This window comes from Alnus glutinosa, chromosome 13, assembly GCF_958979055.1.
Source record: "Alnus glutinosa chromosome 13, dhAlnGlut1.1, whole genome shotgun sequence".
NCBI lineage: Eukaryota > Viridiplantae > Streptophyta > Magnoliopsida > Fagales > Betulaceae > Alnus > Alnus glutinosa.
The window spans coordinates 13646274-13662815 of record NC_084898.1 but is presented as its reverse complement, the minus strand read 5'-3'; the positions used below and the strand labels follow the sequence as shown (position 1 = coordinate 13662815).

The 16542-nt window shown below is 29.8% G+C and overlaps 1 protein-coding gene and 1 long non-coding RNA gene across 2 annotated transcripts; both read right to left on the bottom strand.

Annotated features, from left to right (window-relative positions):
* Positions 1-7238: 7238 nt before the first annotated feature.
* On the bottom strand, positions 7239-8458 carry LOC133854730 (transcription factor MYB3-like). The gene is made up of 3 exons (XM_062290990.1): positions 8154-8458; positions 7895-8024; positions 7239-7812 (listed from the first exon to the last, which is right to left on the bottom strand). Exons 1-3 carry the CDS (start codon positions 8287-8289, stop codon positions 7488-7490), a joined length of 591 nt encoding a protein of 196 aa, XP_062146974.1. The 5' UTR covers positions 8290-8458; the 3' UTR covers positions 7239-7487.
* A 5922-nt stretch (positions 8459-14380) lies between these two features.
* On the bottom strand, positions 14381-15946 carry LOC133854068 (uncharacterized). The gene is made up of 3 exons (XR_009896765.1): positions 15864-15946; positions 15182-15223; positions 14381-14575 (listed from the first exon to the last, which is right to left on the bottom strand). It is a non-coding gene; the product is annotated as an uncharacterized LOC133854068 (long non-coding RNA).
* Between the last annotated feature and the right edge of the window lie 596 nt (positions 15947-16542).

The window sequence follows — 16542 nt, the reverse complement described above, 5'->3', positions numbered from 1 at the left end:
TCCGGTCCAAGGACCGATTGTTAGCCCCATTCCCACTTGCCTCAAATATTATCAATATATAATTTGCACATCCACCATTACATGAATTGAAAATTGTTAGCTCCAACCCCACTTGCCTCAAATATTATTAATATATAATTTGCACATCCACCATTACATGAATTGAAAATTAGGTCATCAAATCGTCTTCTTAAAGAGGGGGATGGGGATGGGGATGCCGCCATCACTCTACCTAAATTCATGCTTAATTATTGCTGTGTTGAACTGAAAGTGGTACCCTCTCCGTACGATGTTTTTTTTTTTTAAATTATTTTTGAGAGGACGTACGATGCTTTATTAGAAAGTAACCATCACTATCATTCCGTTTGTATCTAAAAAAAATAATAATAATATCATTCCGTTTGTTAATTAACTTTCAACACTACTAAATCCTTTTACCGTCCTCCCAATTAAATAAAAATAAATAAATGTTTGAATGAGCATCTGCTGGGATTTTAAAACTTACATATCATAACCCACATATGGGTTAAATAAAAAAATAATAATTGAATTTATAAAAAAAATAATTAAAAAGAAATTTTGATTAAATACTAAAATATATAGAGTAAGGCTCGATTTTTATAGAAATAATTTGTATGAACTTTTGATTTTAGTTTTTTTAAGAAAATATGAATATTTTTTAAAAGAATGACAGAAAAATTGCTTAATCGTAACAAAAGAATAATAATAATAATAATTTGATGCGTCAAAGAGCACACTTGTTAGTATCTATTTTTTTTTTTTTTTTTTTAAAAAAAAGTGGCTAATAATTTAGGGGCTTAAATATATTTAACCCTATATATATATTTAGTTAATATAAGGCAAAAATTGCGCTCACCAACTTCTCTTCTCCCTATTAAAACCCATTTTGCTTTTTGATTAATCACTTTTAAGCAAGCATTATAGTTTATGTATTTTTTATTTTTTATTTTTATTTCTCTCTCTTTTCTCTATTGTTTTTGCTACAGTCATTTATCTCTTTTCTCTTTTAGTAGTCTAAAAAAATAGATAATAGAATAGATTTTTTTTTTTTTTTTTTTTTTTTTTTTTTTTTTTAATTTTGTATTGAAAAAGTAGTACCTAAAGTAAAAAAAAAAAAAAAAAAAGGTGATTTTTAGTTTTTGTAATTATGAATTTACTATTATTTATTTATTTATTTTTCATATTTTCTGCACACATTTTTCGCGATTGTAATAGTTTGATGCTCAGGCTGTGCAGGGAACACGAGAGAAGACTTGATAAGACCATCGATGGCATGTGGAATCGGGAAGGACTTGGGGGGAAGTTTCACTTTCATTCATTGTCTAACGGTCTAAGTGCATGTATTGACTTATAATAAAAAAGCAAAAAAGAAAAAAAGAAAAAAAGAAAAAAAAGTGCGACACGTCTCCTATCTAAGTTAGTGTCACAATAATCAAATATGTTAGGTAAGTGAACAAAATTTAATTATAGAGAATAAATTATTATTATTATTTTTTGGCATACCTCAAACGCCTTTGTGTTCATTTTAATACGACAAGAAACTAAATGTAAATCATATGAACTCATTTTGCATTTTTTTTTTTTTATATATATCAACGGACTTGTTTGACAAAACTTTTTTTTGGAGTTTTTACTTTATGCTTTTTAATTGTTATGTGAGATAAAAAGAGAAATATTACAAGCCGTACTTAAACTTTTACAAAGAGAGTCTTATTAAGTGATATAGAGCTTATTTATTGGAGATGCTTAAAACAATTAATAAAAAGAAATGTTACGGGTACTAATGATTAAGCTCCATATCATCTTAGTAAAAAATTTAGCACCTCTAACATTTTTCATATAAAAATAAAAATAACAAAGCGTTTTGTGTCTAACGGCTTCGTTTGGCAAAACCTTTTTTTTGAAAGTGTTTTTTTCTTATTACTTTTTAATTGTGATGTGATATAAAAATAAAAGCAATTAGGAGTGTTTTGGGTTGTATATTAATATTTTTACTTTTATTAAAAATTACCCTTAAAAACAGCTCAATCTCACATGAATCTCACATCAATTATAAATGTATGTACAATAATATCGATTGCTTGTCAATTCCATTTATGTTGAAAATAGTCCGAACATTTATGAGAAGTAAAAATTTCTAAAATAACTTCTTAAAATTCTGTTCTTTTGATATTATACATGAATACGAATTCTAATGGTAATCTTATTTATTATATATATATATATATATTTTATATAACTAAGGCAATATAAATTGAGAGTTTTGATGCAATTAACTCTTCTTATTAATTTATTATACTAATTCTAGCTGAAAGCGGACAAAAAAAGCTGTTCCCATAGCGTTACATAGGCTTAAACGGATTGATGGGTATTTCTTTGTAGTAATATTATGGATTATGTTTTTATCATCTCAAAGTTGCCAAGGTCGTTAAATTCGTCATTACATAAAAATTTAATAGTGATCAATCTTAAATTTAATGATGATTTTAAAAGTCACATCAATTTAGGAGGATAAAAAGATAGTCCCTAATATCATGCGTATTTTTTAAGTAGCTTTCCATGCCAGTCACATAAAAAATAAAAATACACCATTTAAAACATGTTACATCAACAACTAGTATATAAAATAGACGTGAAAAATAGACAACTTCATTTCTGGCCTACAAAACATAATCTTTGAGAGAGATTGAGACCGGCCTGCAGTAATTATCTGTCTGAATTGCTAGTAATTTTGACAAATAATATGAGAGAGCCTGTACAAATCTTTTATGTCTGAATAAATTTTGAGTTGTCTAACTATTTTATATATCCGAATAAACAATTAATTTCATATCAAATCTTTTACGTTACGACATTTTCAAATTACTAATAATTCAAAGCGGCGAATCCTTATCCTTTGAAAGGGACACTGATTTAATGGTGTGCCAACTATTCCTTCTCCCCTAAGACCCTTCATGTGATCGGATTATGGAGCCCATTGTCAAAGTTCTTCTCCGCCCGATTCCATGAAATGCCCCGAAATGTCAACTATTTCGGTGCACAATAATTAATTAACCATCTACCTTTGTTATGAAGGCAATTAAATGTCAAGGGTAAGAGTCTAAGAGTAAGTAAGAGTGATGAATCGTGAAGTCAAAGAGAACCCACTTACTAAATGTCGGTCTTTTTAGAAAAATAAATAAATAAATAAAATTTCCTGTATGTCTGAGGGTAGGCTACTAGGGGGGAGGAAAACTTCTACCCATCTTTTTTTTTTTCTTTTTTCTTTTTTCTTTTTTTTTTTTAAAAATTTTTTGGGGTTGAGCATGTGACCCTTATAAACCCCTCCTCCCTCCACCCCGGCATGTGATTTACAATTAGTTCAACGTGGTATCAAAATGAATTTAAAAATCTTTGAGATATGTCAAAAAAATAATTTATTTTCTACAGCCAAATTTTGTTTATTGAATTAACAGATTATGAAAGTATGACACGTCGGAGTTAATAAAATTATGACACGTGTACTATTTTAAGTCGGTGTCAAAGTAATCGAATCTGTTAAGTCAATTGAGAAAATTTGATTATAGAAAGTACATTATTTTTTAGGCATACTTCATGAACTTCTGTATTTATTTTGATTTCACACGAAACTAATTGTAAATAAGGTAAATCATATGCATAATAATTAATTTGCTAAACCAGTCACCTCCATCCCCCTCCTTTGTTCTGGCGGCAATTATTCTTTCCTCCCTTCCTCCGTTATAGTGATCCGGATTGCGCTAAAACATGCACCCTAATCCTTCTCCTTTGTAGCTTTTTTCCTTTTTTTTTTTTTTTTTTTTTTTTTTTTTTTAATTATTTTTTAAGAGCATCTTCAGTAATGTTAGCTTATATATATATATATTTTCAACTTTACTTACTACTTTTTCAATACAAATTCTTAAATATTATTTCTCAATATTTTGTTATTGTTTTCTTAATCCACAAAGAGACAAGAGAACTATAACAAAAAAGAGAGAGACACTATTGAAAAAGATAAGCTAATTAAAGTGCTTGCTTATTTCTCAATATTTTGTTATTGTTTTCTTAATCCACAAAGAGACAAGAGAACTATAACAAAAGAGAAAGACAATATTGAAAAAGATAAGCTAAAGTGCTTGCTTAAAAGTATCTAATAAAAAGCAAAACATGTCTTTTTAGATGAGATCGAGTACTGTTATTAATTTAGTACATACATTTGAGCTCTTCTTTCATCCTCATATTTTAAAAATAAGAAATAACATTTCTACACCTCTTATACACTTTTTATACATCTCATTTTCAAATTTACTGTTCATTTTATGGGACTTACATTGGGTTTCACAAATTCAACGATAGATTTAAAACTTAATAGTACTATAGAGATGTATAAAAAATTAAAAGGTGTGTAGGAGGTGTAAGTGTATCATTTCTCTTTAAAAATTTAACCATTGAATCTATAAAATTGATGTAAAACTGTAAAAGATCACAACTATAAGTCCTACAAATTCAATGATTAATTTTTAAAATAAAATAATGAAAAAAAATACGAGAATATATAAATAATAATAAATAAAAAAAAAGCGTTTTCCTATGGGTTAATGACGGGAAGGAGAGTAATGCTAGAAGTCACTATATTGTCACTTTTGTGTCTCTCTAAAAATGATGTGCCTTTTAAAATCACTATTAAGTTTGTGATTAATCACTATTGAATTTTAATTAAGCGGTGATTTTAAGAGTTATATTATTTTTAAAAGGACACGAAAGTGATAAAAAAATAACTCATAGTTAAAATTAATTACCCCAGGAAGAATACGATACGTACGTACATATGTGCAGTGGCACACATGCATTAATAATGATTGGCCACATTTTAGATAGCATTCTCACGGCCGGTTTCTCACGACCATTCAAAACACTCAGATAACATTCTCACGGTCCATGAATTCTCACGACCACTAATTCAAAAGCTTGGCCACATTCAGATAACATAGAACATCAACTTTATAGCAGTAAAGACAGTTTTTTTTTTTTTTTTTTTTTTTTTTTTTTTTTTTTTTCTTCTTAATTTAGAAAATAAAATTATTTTTTGCTTCCTTATTTTAAATGCACTCCACAATAGCTTCCATCATCATTTTCCTATATCATTTAAATATTATTTAAATTAAATGTTAAGAAAAAGAGATAAAAGATAAATCATTTAAATATTGTTTTAAATAAATGTTAGATGAATGAGAGAGGAAAGAGAAAGTTTTTAATATTAAAATAATGTTAAGAGAACTATCTTTGCTTTCCTAGATCTAGGCAAGAGAATCTGATTCAATAAATTTTTTAAAGAATTTTTCTTACATCTAAAGAAGAAAATGAGATTTAAAAAAACTGCTGCAGTTAAAGCATTCCCAACAGCTTCCCTATTGCGCGGCTCCTTCCCTTCCCTACACATAGAGAAAATATCAAAAAAATCATAAAAAAAATATCCACAGGCCACAACAATACCCATCGGTTCTTTAAGCATTGAGAATGCTACAGTTTTACACAATATATGGAATCAAAAAGTGTTTCTCTATCTATTATTTTAGTACAAAATATTTATCTTTACTCTCTCACCTCTCATGATCTCTTTAATTTGTCGTTTATCAGAGATTGTGTTGGAATTTTGTGAAAAATTTGAAGGTTTGTAGGAATTTATATTTGTAAAAAAAGAATATTTAATTAATATTGAAAAATATAAGAGAAATTATTGTGGAACACTACTAGAGTCTATTTGAATAAGAAATAAAAAATAATTTTATTCCATGAAGATAAAAAACTAATGTGAATATGCTTAAGTGCTTTAACTCTTGAACTCTTGGATTTTAGTCTCTTGTCTTTATTTTCTGTAGTGTAAAGCAGAAAATATATTATATAATTTCATCGGATGCCTATCATTTCAGTGGCCTATTTCATAGTCTCCAACAAAGTGATCAATATATTTAAAAAAAGAAAAAAAAACAAGTGATCAATAATCAATTAGTCTTAAAGCTAATTAATTAAGAGCTTAGTTATTAGGTCGAATCCAAGGTATGTATAAAAAATGGAGACTTTTTCATTGACCAAAATCATTTTTTATATAGATATATATGACCAAAATCATGACTCTTGTTTACATAAAGCTCATCGATGTTTAAGGTTGACTCCATGTAATTAAACTGAGCCCACTTGAAATACGTGATAGGAACTTTATACGTACGCCATGATATTGACGGTGATCTTTTTGGTGCGTTACTGTTATTGTTAATGAATTAATTATTGTTACAATATTATTATTAAAGTAATGATTCACTACCGGCCACTTAAATATACAACTTTTTATCACCTTGTCTATGTGGCAAGGTGGTCGATCTCGATCTCACCTTAATTTATTTTTAAAAAACTCAAAAAGTAGTGGGGGACCACCTTGCCACATAGGCAAGGTGGTGAAAAATTATATATTTAGGTGGCATTGAATCATTACTCTTATTATTATTGTTGGATAAATCGTTATATGTGTGTTGACTCGATAATTAAATCCTTGTCGGCCATTATGTTGGGCGGTTAATGCTTGGAGAAGCATTCTTTTCAGAATTTATCTTAAAAAAAGTACTTTTTCATTTATTATAATTACAAATAGAATAATGATTCAATGCCATCTAAATATATAACTTTTCACCACCTTGCCTATGTGGCAAGGTGGTCCCCCACTACTTTTTGAGTTTTTTTATTATTTTTTATTATTTTTTAAAAATAAATTAAGATGAGGGACCACCTTGCCACGTAGACAAGGTGGTGAAAAGTTGTATATTTAGGTGGTAGTGAATTATTACTCTTACAAATATGTCATGGAGTTGAAAATAGTGCTTCTCCGTAACACTGCTCGATCTGGGGCATGCAAGGGCCAGGATTGACATGTATCTCTTGACAGGTGAAAAACACATGTTATTTTAATAGTATGTGCTTCTCACATGCTTTTTTAACAGTATTAATAAAAAAATATGTGCTTTTCAGATGCTTAAAGGACACATGCCACTCTGTCCAAGTACTCTTATTTTTAGGGTCCTTTATATGGTAACATATCAGCATAAAAAAATTCTAAAAAAAACACTAAAAAAAGTTCTAGCATTTCTATACTATTTTAATATTGTTGTCTTTCTTCGTCGTTTAATTTTCTGCATATGTATTATTAATATAGTAATTAAGACAGGTTTGGCTTACGTGCTTACTTATTTGAAGATATGGTCAAGATATAGTAAGACATTTCTCTGCTAGCTAGCTAGCTCGAGAAATGAGCATGCATGTTTCTCTCCGCACATGGCCACCGGGCCGGCCAGAAAGGTTTGACAGATTCTTTGAACAATGAGAGAAATTATTCTTCTTATATTACAAGGACAAGAATCACGCTGGCTTCCATTGATAATGTAGTCGGTTAATTTTCAAGGAGAAAACAAATTTTATTACACAATGCTCACCTTTTTATCAGTGAGCCAAGGATCCTCGTCGAGTTCAAGAAACTTGTTCACCCAATCTAAACCATATGATCCTTCAGCGGTGAAGTCAAAGAACTCGTTTATATCGAAGTTTCCCTCAGAAGTCCCGGCTCCTCTAGCACCCTCCACATCAGTACGGGTGTAAATTTTCGGAGGCATATTCTCCGGTGGGGTTGAAGCCTCTAGTACTGTTTTCTCCTTGTTATTTATTTTCTTGCTCAAATGAGAATTCCAATAATTCTTTATCTCGTTGTCCGTTCGCCCTGGGAGCCTCCCAGCAATTAGAGACCACCTATGCACATAAACATGTAATATCAAACGTCACACGTTGCTTGATTTGCTTCTCTTGGAGATATATATATATATACACTAACCTGTTCCCTAGCAGCTTATGAAGCCTGAGTATCAAATCCTCTTCTGCATCAGATATGTTGCCTCTTTTGATATTGGGTCTCAGATAATTCAACCATCTCAATCTACAACTCTTCCCACACCGATTTAAACCTGAAAAAAAAAACAATAAATAAATAAAGAAAGAAAGAAAGAAAAATATACTGTTGCTTTTTTTTTTTTCTTTTTTTTTCCTTCTTCTCGCCTGATGATAATGGTAATTATCATTTAATGGTAATTAACCTGCTTTGAGTGCAATTGTCTTCCACCTCTTTGCACCATGGATTTCAATGTACTGAGACAGCTTTTGATCTTCCTCTGCTGTCCATGCTCCTTTGTTCATTACTTTCTTAGCTGATCCTTCATTTTTTGGTGCCATTTAAGAGAGAGAGAGAGAGAGAGAGAGAGAGAGGTGTTATTGCTGCTAGAATTAGGGGCAGAGAGACAAAGCAGCTTGCTGAATGAAGAGATCCTAGAGAGGGAGAGGGAAGTAGTGAGAATTTAAAAACATGAAGGTTTGTGAAGTGTTGAAGAAGGAATTGAAGAGTGAGTGAGTCCATCCAGCTACCCTTCCCAGGGAGGGAAGTAAAACCAGAGGACCTCAACTACCGGTTATAGATTCGCGAGAATGGGAAGTGGGGTTTTTATTTTTTTTTATTTTTCCCTTCAACTCGACAACTTTTACCTTCAATATAGTTGGCATAATGATTCTGCCATAAATAAATGAAAAGGTACTTTGCCCACATGCGCTTGCCCTTTCCATCAAAACTCAAACACAAACGTGCACTAGGGCTTTTTTTATTTATTTTTTTTTTTTTAAGGATTGATTTAAAGATGGATGTCACTGTTACATTAGATCAATAAAAATGAATATGAGATAAAAATATAGTATAAAGCATACACTATTCATCCGCTTTCGATTTTTATTTTTTAGTTTTTAATTATTAATAAGAGTAATGTTAGATACTACATTTTCATTATACTGAGCTGATGTAGCCGTACTTATCAATAAATTTTTTCTTTATTATTTATAACAATAGCTGATCCAAGAGGCCGATGATCATTTCCATATTAGGCCAATGGAATGGGGGTGAGATATATATGAGTGTACGTAGTATCTAGCATTGAGAAATACTATTTTGCATTCTCTCAACATTCTCTTAGTATGCTTAGCTGACATGGCTTCGCAACCAATCTTTAATTTGTTTATTTTTTATTTTTAATTAAGATTGATTTAAAAGTAAATTATATCAACTGAGAAAATAAAAAATGATATTTCTAATGTGTCATTACTCTTTTAATAAAGGTTGATCCAAAGACAGATATGCAATAAGGCAGCGAGAGCAGCCCAAAATCTTTTGAAGCCGTCATTAGAAAAGTATGTCATACTATCTTTTAGGTGTGCAAGGTAAATTTCCCCTTATAAACTTGACATTATAAAATGAACCCTAAAAATCCGACTGTATCGATAAGGATCATATATATATATATATATGACTTTCAATAATCAAATCACTGCAATCTAATCAATAGAATTATAATATAATAAGGTAAGTGTGTCGAAATACAGCTCACTTGAACTTTATGAATCTGAGGGTATATATATTAACGTAATTGAAATTTCAAGATCTAAAAACAAATAAAAAAAATCTAATAAGTGGTTGGGGCTACCATATTAACATTGTAAAATAGTTATGTATGAAATAAAAATGTGATCACATATAATATTACTCATGGCTATATATACATTGTAGGAATAATTACAATAAATTCAAGACTTATTGGTTGCGACTATCACATTAGCATTATGAAATAACTGTTGGATAAAAATATAATTTCTAGTATTACTTATAGCCCATATATATGCTTGTTATTCTTCTTGTCACTCTTTTTATGAAACAAATTATAATGTGTGCAGAGGAAGGATGCGTTTGGAATTGCGATTTTGTAGAGGAAAAAATGTAATTTTAAACTAAATCGTAGAAAATGAACCGTTTGGGAACTACGTTTTTAAAAAATTACTATTTGAAAACGCAGAAAATTGCTTTTTCAAATTGCAGACAATTTGGTATTTTTTTGAAAAAGTAGAATTTTGAAAAGCTAATATGCGATTTTAAAGGTAATTGTGATTTTGCCAAACACTTAACTATATTTTTAAAAATCAAATTTTCAAATCGCACATTTTAAAATCGCAAACATAAATGGACCCTAAAGCCGATATCATTTTAGGTTAAAAATCTTAAACTTAATAATTTACACAAGACCAAAGCTAAAAAATTTAGAAAAATAATTTCTTATCTTTCATTGTCTTTCTCCTATTTTCCTATTTTTCAAAATTATCATTAGGTTTGTGGGGCTACGGGAAGGATATGCATAAGTTTCACATGGTGATTTTAAAAAATAAAAAATAAGAAGAATACAAGAAAATGATGTATAATACGTCTAAAAAAAAAAATTAAGATGTATATATGTATATTACAACTTCCGAGAATGATCTAATTAACAACAATATCTTAATTTCTTGGGGAGGGTGTAAAGCTATATATAATATATGGGCCATCTTCGATCGAAAAGTTTAAATAATTAAAGATTGATTTGATATCATCTTTGATACCACCTAATTTGATGTGAATTAAATGAGAGAGAAAACTTACCAAGGGACTGAGAGAATCGAGTAGTTTAATGGTATCATTCAAAAAGGAAACCTAATTGAGGATTTCAATAATCATGTGAGCAAAACTTCATGTTTGGCCACGAAAAAAATCCAACAGTATCTCTCAAAAATAAAGACAATTAAATTTATTGATTCATGATATATTTAAACATTAATATATATTTTCATTCTTGTTAGAGCAACATGCTTTATCCTTATGATTTCAAATGAAATCAATTATTTTACCGAAAAGAAAAGAGAAGAAAAAACCTAACACATGACCAACAATAAATAAATAAACAGAAGGAAAGAAAAATAAAGAGGTTTTATGACTTGAAAAATGAATTAATCAGGATATCCTCTATCTAGAGATTTTATAACATTGTTTAAATCAAATGGTTAAAATTTTACCACTTAAGCACTTGTCACATTTATCTATAAATCATTTATCACATTTATTAACTCGATCGGTATATATTTAATTATCTTGAATTAATAAGATTTTAGAAACTTTGAAAAAATTTACTCCAAGAAATATTAAAAATAAAAAACTATCGATCGGTTTTTGTAAAGCTTTATACTTAATTTGTGATGTAAAAGCTTTATACTCGTAATCTTTCATCAATGAAATATTAAGATTTTTTGTTAAAAAAAAAAAATTGCCAGTCGGTCTTTGAACACTTTTTTTTCTTCTTAAAAAATAATAATAATAAAAAAATCTGGGTTTAAGTACTACAAATCATAACTTTTTAATAGCCAAGAACCTTCTAGAACGAACGTTGGGCTCTTCCTTAATTTTTTCCACTTTGCTGTTTTGAAATGTTGGTGGAGATAATTCACGGGTGACCAATTAATTAAGAGAACGACGTTAATTAATTAAATATTTTTTTTTTGAATAATCAATTAAATATTCTCTTCTATGTACATCTATGCATGATTGGTATCCCGATATTTTTAAACTGATAATTGTCAGTTTAAGTTGGTCCCCATATATATATATATATATAAGCATAAACTCACGTGTGTATATATATATATATATATATATATGTTACATGTGGTTCAATTATCAGTTTAAAAATATCGGGACACCAATCATATATATATATATATATATGGCTGAGAATTTACCAAAGATTATCACTTCATGGATTTATTTGCACATTTTTTATATTCATTTCTTGGATATATGCTGTGCACAATAAATTTGAAACGAGTCTCTAAAGGATAGCTCAATCGGCTGGGGATCATGCCTCATGAAGCGAAAGTCACTAGTTTGAATCTCCCTCTCCCCCTCTTGTGTGAACATGTCAAAATAAATAAATAAATTTGAAAACGATAGTACTGTTTAAATTTAGTAATAACAATTGGGACCATCACTTGTTTTTACTTTATAGTGCCCTTGGGCCTTGCCAAAATTTCTCCCCTTTGAGTGGCACACCTTATTTTTTATCCTAAAGATTTCTTTCGAATTGAGTTGAAAAAACTTTTTTCAACTTAATATATAAAAGAATGACACGTATTATGTTTTTTAATAAAATTTATTTCGACTTTTTTCCTGTTATTTAAAAAAACAAGTGTTTTTTACATGCTCAAGGAATGCATGTTGACTCATTTTTCTAGGCTTCTGTCCCTTTTGCACCATATAGAGGACATAAACTAGCTACAAACTAATAATTATTAGTTAATTCTCACAAATTAATCTAATAAAGTAACATGTGTACGTCTTTTAGTATGTGAGAATAACATATATATTTTTTTAATAGCATGTGCTTCTGACGTTTTTTTTTTTTTTTTTTTTTTAAAAAAAAAAAATAGTATTAATAATAAAGCATGTGCTTCTCACTTGTTTCAGGAACACTATTTTGCATGTGCTTCGACAAATAAATGCTATTTTGCATTCTCGGCTGACCTGACATATTCAATCTACCATTATTATTATTATTTTTTAATTAAGAATGATCAAATAGTGAATTAGGCATGTCACATCAGCTGAAAATGCTATAAGAATGGAAAATAATATTTCTACTTTCTATACTTGAGTTGAAAAGGATTATTAAATGAGAAATGATATATTCTTTTTATGTTTAGGAGTAATGCTACACATCATCCCCTTGTCCTCCTTTTGTCCCCCAAAATTGATGTGGCTCTTAAAATCACCATTGAATTTATGATAAATCACTATTAAATTTTGATCCAATGGTGATTTTAAGAGCCACATCAATTTTAGGAGGATAAAAAGAAGATAAATGGATGATGTGTAGCATCCCTCGTATATATATCCACTAGAGTCCAAAAAGGTGGAACACGTAAGGGGTATTTCTACTCTGGGTTGTGAGAGTATGCTACTTTGTATTTTTTGTTGTTTGTTAAATAAATAAAAAAAGTTTTCCAAAATACTAATTAATTTGAACCAGAAAGGGAAATAATATTATATGAATAAATAGTTAAAGAATATTTCTCAATCTCGAGAAATGTTTTAACTTATTTATGACTAAAAGTCTAAAACCATCTATCTATAAAAAATAATAATAAAAAAAAAGTCTAAAACCATGCAAATGTGAGTCACGTGTTGCCCTATTATTATTCTATTATTTATTTATTTATTGCCGGAGGGTTAGAGTAGTTGACATCAAATCTCATGTGGACCCCAGCCCCAACAAAAAATATAATCGTTACCCAGTACTGCACATTTGAAAATGCTTTTGGCCGCAAAGCTCTCTCTCGTGTCTCGTCGAGTGGGATTTCATTTCCCTTTGGGAGGAGCTCTTGATTGGTCGGAAGAATAAAATGCTTTTCCCATCCACCTATTATATATGGTTATATTATTGTTGAAGAGTCCTGTTGCTTTCAAATTTCCTATTAGAGGTCCACCTTCTTTTTCTTTTTCTTTTTTTTTTTATGTTTATCTTTTGAGTAGATTGAGATAGTATTTTAGTTGAGTTGGTCAAGAGTCGGTTGATCAACTGTGGTTAGAGTAATGCTAAAAATTGAATTTTTATTTCACAACTATCTTATAATGATGATGCGATTGTCTCAATTAGTCATTGTTAAAAAATTAAAATCCAAAGATCGAGTTGGTTGGGCAAGTACGATTGCGGTTAATTTGTGTAAGGATGTGGGCATTTTTTATATCATTCTTGAGGGTGACTCCCAACAGGTGGTTGATAAGAGAAATCAATGAAGTATCTCAAAACAAGAGCAGTTCTGGTCATTTAGTGGAGGGCGTCAAAACGCTACTACAGTCTTTTTGATCGTCTCAGGTGGTTCATGTGAAACGGGATGCTAATTCAGCTGCACATTGTCTCACTAAAGAAGCGGTCCATCACGTCATATATATTATTCGGGCGGAAGAAATTTCCCTAATTATTTATGATATTATAAGGAGGGAACTCCTAATCCCTAATTTGTGATCTTAGATGCTATTAGTTTGTATGATTTGAGATTATCAATAAAGAGTTATCGGTTCAAAAAAAAAAAGTCTGTATAAATATTGCGGTTTCGGTGCTAATTAATAAAAATATAGAACAAGTTCATTTCCTAACATATGTTTGAAGGAGATTCAAATTTCCTCAGAAAAACCTACTCAAACTATGTAACGCCCCGCTTTTACAAAAAGCGTAAGTGAAAATTTTTGAATTTTCACGTGACATTACTAACTTATCAGAGTTAAATATTGGCAACGGAATATATATAAATATAATACAGACTTAGGAATTAAGTAACACTTCAGAGCTTTTACCGAAATACCTCAAGATAGATATAATAAGTAAGTCAGCATAATTATACAAAGTAGTAGTAGTCATGCCTCACAGGGCATAAATAGTCATACAAGCCAAAATATCTAAGGTTTAATGACTACATAACAGCAGAATTATAAATATCGTCTTTAAACTAAGTTATTGAACTACAACATGGTAGTTCCCAAAAAGGGAGGCGGTCTCGCCCCAAAAACTAGTATCAGGAACCATCTAAGAGTCTGGATAGTCCTGATATTCTTATTCTTCATATCCTGTATTATCACACAATATGGAGAGGAAAACAACAACACAAAATACTAAAGTGAGTCCGCTATTTTCAATATTGATATGATTACTGATTTATTTAAGTAAATGCAACACAATGCAATAATATAAAGTAATGATAGTTTTATATGCACAGTTTTATTATAAAATGAATCATGAGCTTCTTGCATTCGATCTTATAGAGACGTAACTCTAACGCATAGATTTAAGGAAATGTAATTCCATTTAATAGAGTCTAAGAGACGTAACTCCTGTCTAACGTGCTATAGGAGACGTAACTCCCGCTTATTGAGTTATAGGAGACGTAACTCCCGTTTAGCGAGTTCTAAGGAGACGTTACTCCTCTAACAATTTATTGTCTTTTTGGCACAGGCAGACGTAACTCCCTACTTTGTTATTTATTAATATTTTTGGCTTAGGCAGACGTCACTCCCTGATCCGTTGGCAGACGTCACTCCCAACTTTGTTATAATTAAATTCATTAATTAAAATAACAAAATATGCAAAATCTACATGCGCAAACAATTAAATAAAACAGAAACCACAACATTATGAAAATTCAGCTTCACCCTCAGTAAGTAATAAATACTTACAGTTCTTTCTTTGCTTCAGAAAAGTGTTCACATAAATATTAGCTGCAGTATAATTTAATACCAATAATAGTGAATTAGTACAATTCACTTATAAACTCATATTAACACTATTTTTATTTTTAACCTTTTAAACCTTAACATAATTGCTAAAATCATTTAAACATAATAACAGCATATAAAAAATGGTTTAATTATAATGCCACATATTCCATACGGGCATTATAACAATATTTATAAATAATGACCAAAATACCCTTTTGCATTTTTAAAATACTTATGAACATAAGAATCGTTTTACTAACACTTTTAATCATAAAAGCTATATATTTATATAACATAACCAATTCCAATTGAGTTGAGTAACAACATTAGTATTAGTAATGTCTAAAAATACTTTTAGAATATTGGGCGGCATAACGGCATAATTATGAATAATTCCCTTTATAAAATTTGGCAGAACAACGACGTTTTTATAAGTAATGCTTAAAAAACCTTTCAAAACTTTTGACAGCATAACGGCACATTTAAGGAATACCCAATTGAATTTGGGCATCATAATGGCATATTTGGTAAATAAGTGATCAACTTTGAACATAAACACATAATGAACATAATCAAGCTTAAACTAATGAAATCAAAACTTAAAGCATAAAATCAATGAAATTAATGATTGGAAGCTTACCAAAAGACTTCCTAGAACACACTCCAAGCCTTGGACTACACAAAAGCACACTTTTCTCTCTCTTTGCCATGAGTGTGTGTGTGTGAAGCTTGATGGGTTTTTGAATCCTTCTTTAGTTCTATTTATAAGGGAATGAATGGCTAGGATCAAGTAGACACTTTTTGATCTAGAGTTAGCCTTATCCTCCAAGGCACATGGGTGTCATTATTACTAAGATAAATATCTACATGCATTTGCATTTCATGTGAATTTTGGCACATGGGTTTCATCAATACTTAAATCAAATAAAATCAAATAATATCTAATCTAATAAATTCTATTCTAACTAAATTTGACACCCCACAAAATATCTTAAAATTTCAATCATCACAAATCAAATAAAATCAAATCCAATTATAGCAAATATTTATATCCTAACTAGATTTGGCACATGGGTTTACTAAGAAATAAAACTAAGTTATAAATAGGACTAATTGGTTACAAAATATCACAAAATCAATAGGGTGACGAGGTGATGACGTGGCAGAATCTACACATGCATGCTGCCCAGTCCAAGGGCAGTAGATTCACGAACACTTTCGGTAAATCTAGAAAACTCTGATTTTTATGAAATTTTATATGTAGATAGAGGTCTCCGAGACGAGTGTTCTGGCTTTCGAATCGACCAAAACGGAGTTCG

What these genes read in the sequence shown, in the direction of transcription:
- LOC133854730 (XM_062290990.1), bottom strand. Translation starts at nt 8,289, where the DNA reads ATGGCACCAAAAAATGAAGGATCAGCTAAGAAAGTAATGAACAAAGGA. An exon ending in GACAATTGCACTCAAAGCAG is followed by an intron (nt 8,025 to 8,153) that starts GTTAATTACCAT and finishes TTTTTTTTTCAG; the next exon opens with GTTTAAATCGGTGTGGGAAG. An exon ending in CATAAGCTGCTAGGGAACAG is followed by an intron (nt 7,813 to 7,894) that starts GTTAGTGTATAT and finishes TTATGTGCATAG; the next exon opens with GTGGTCTCTAATTGCTGGGA.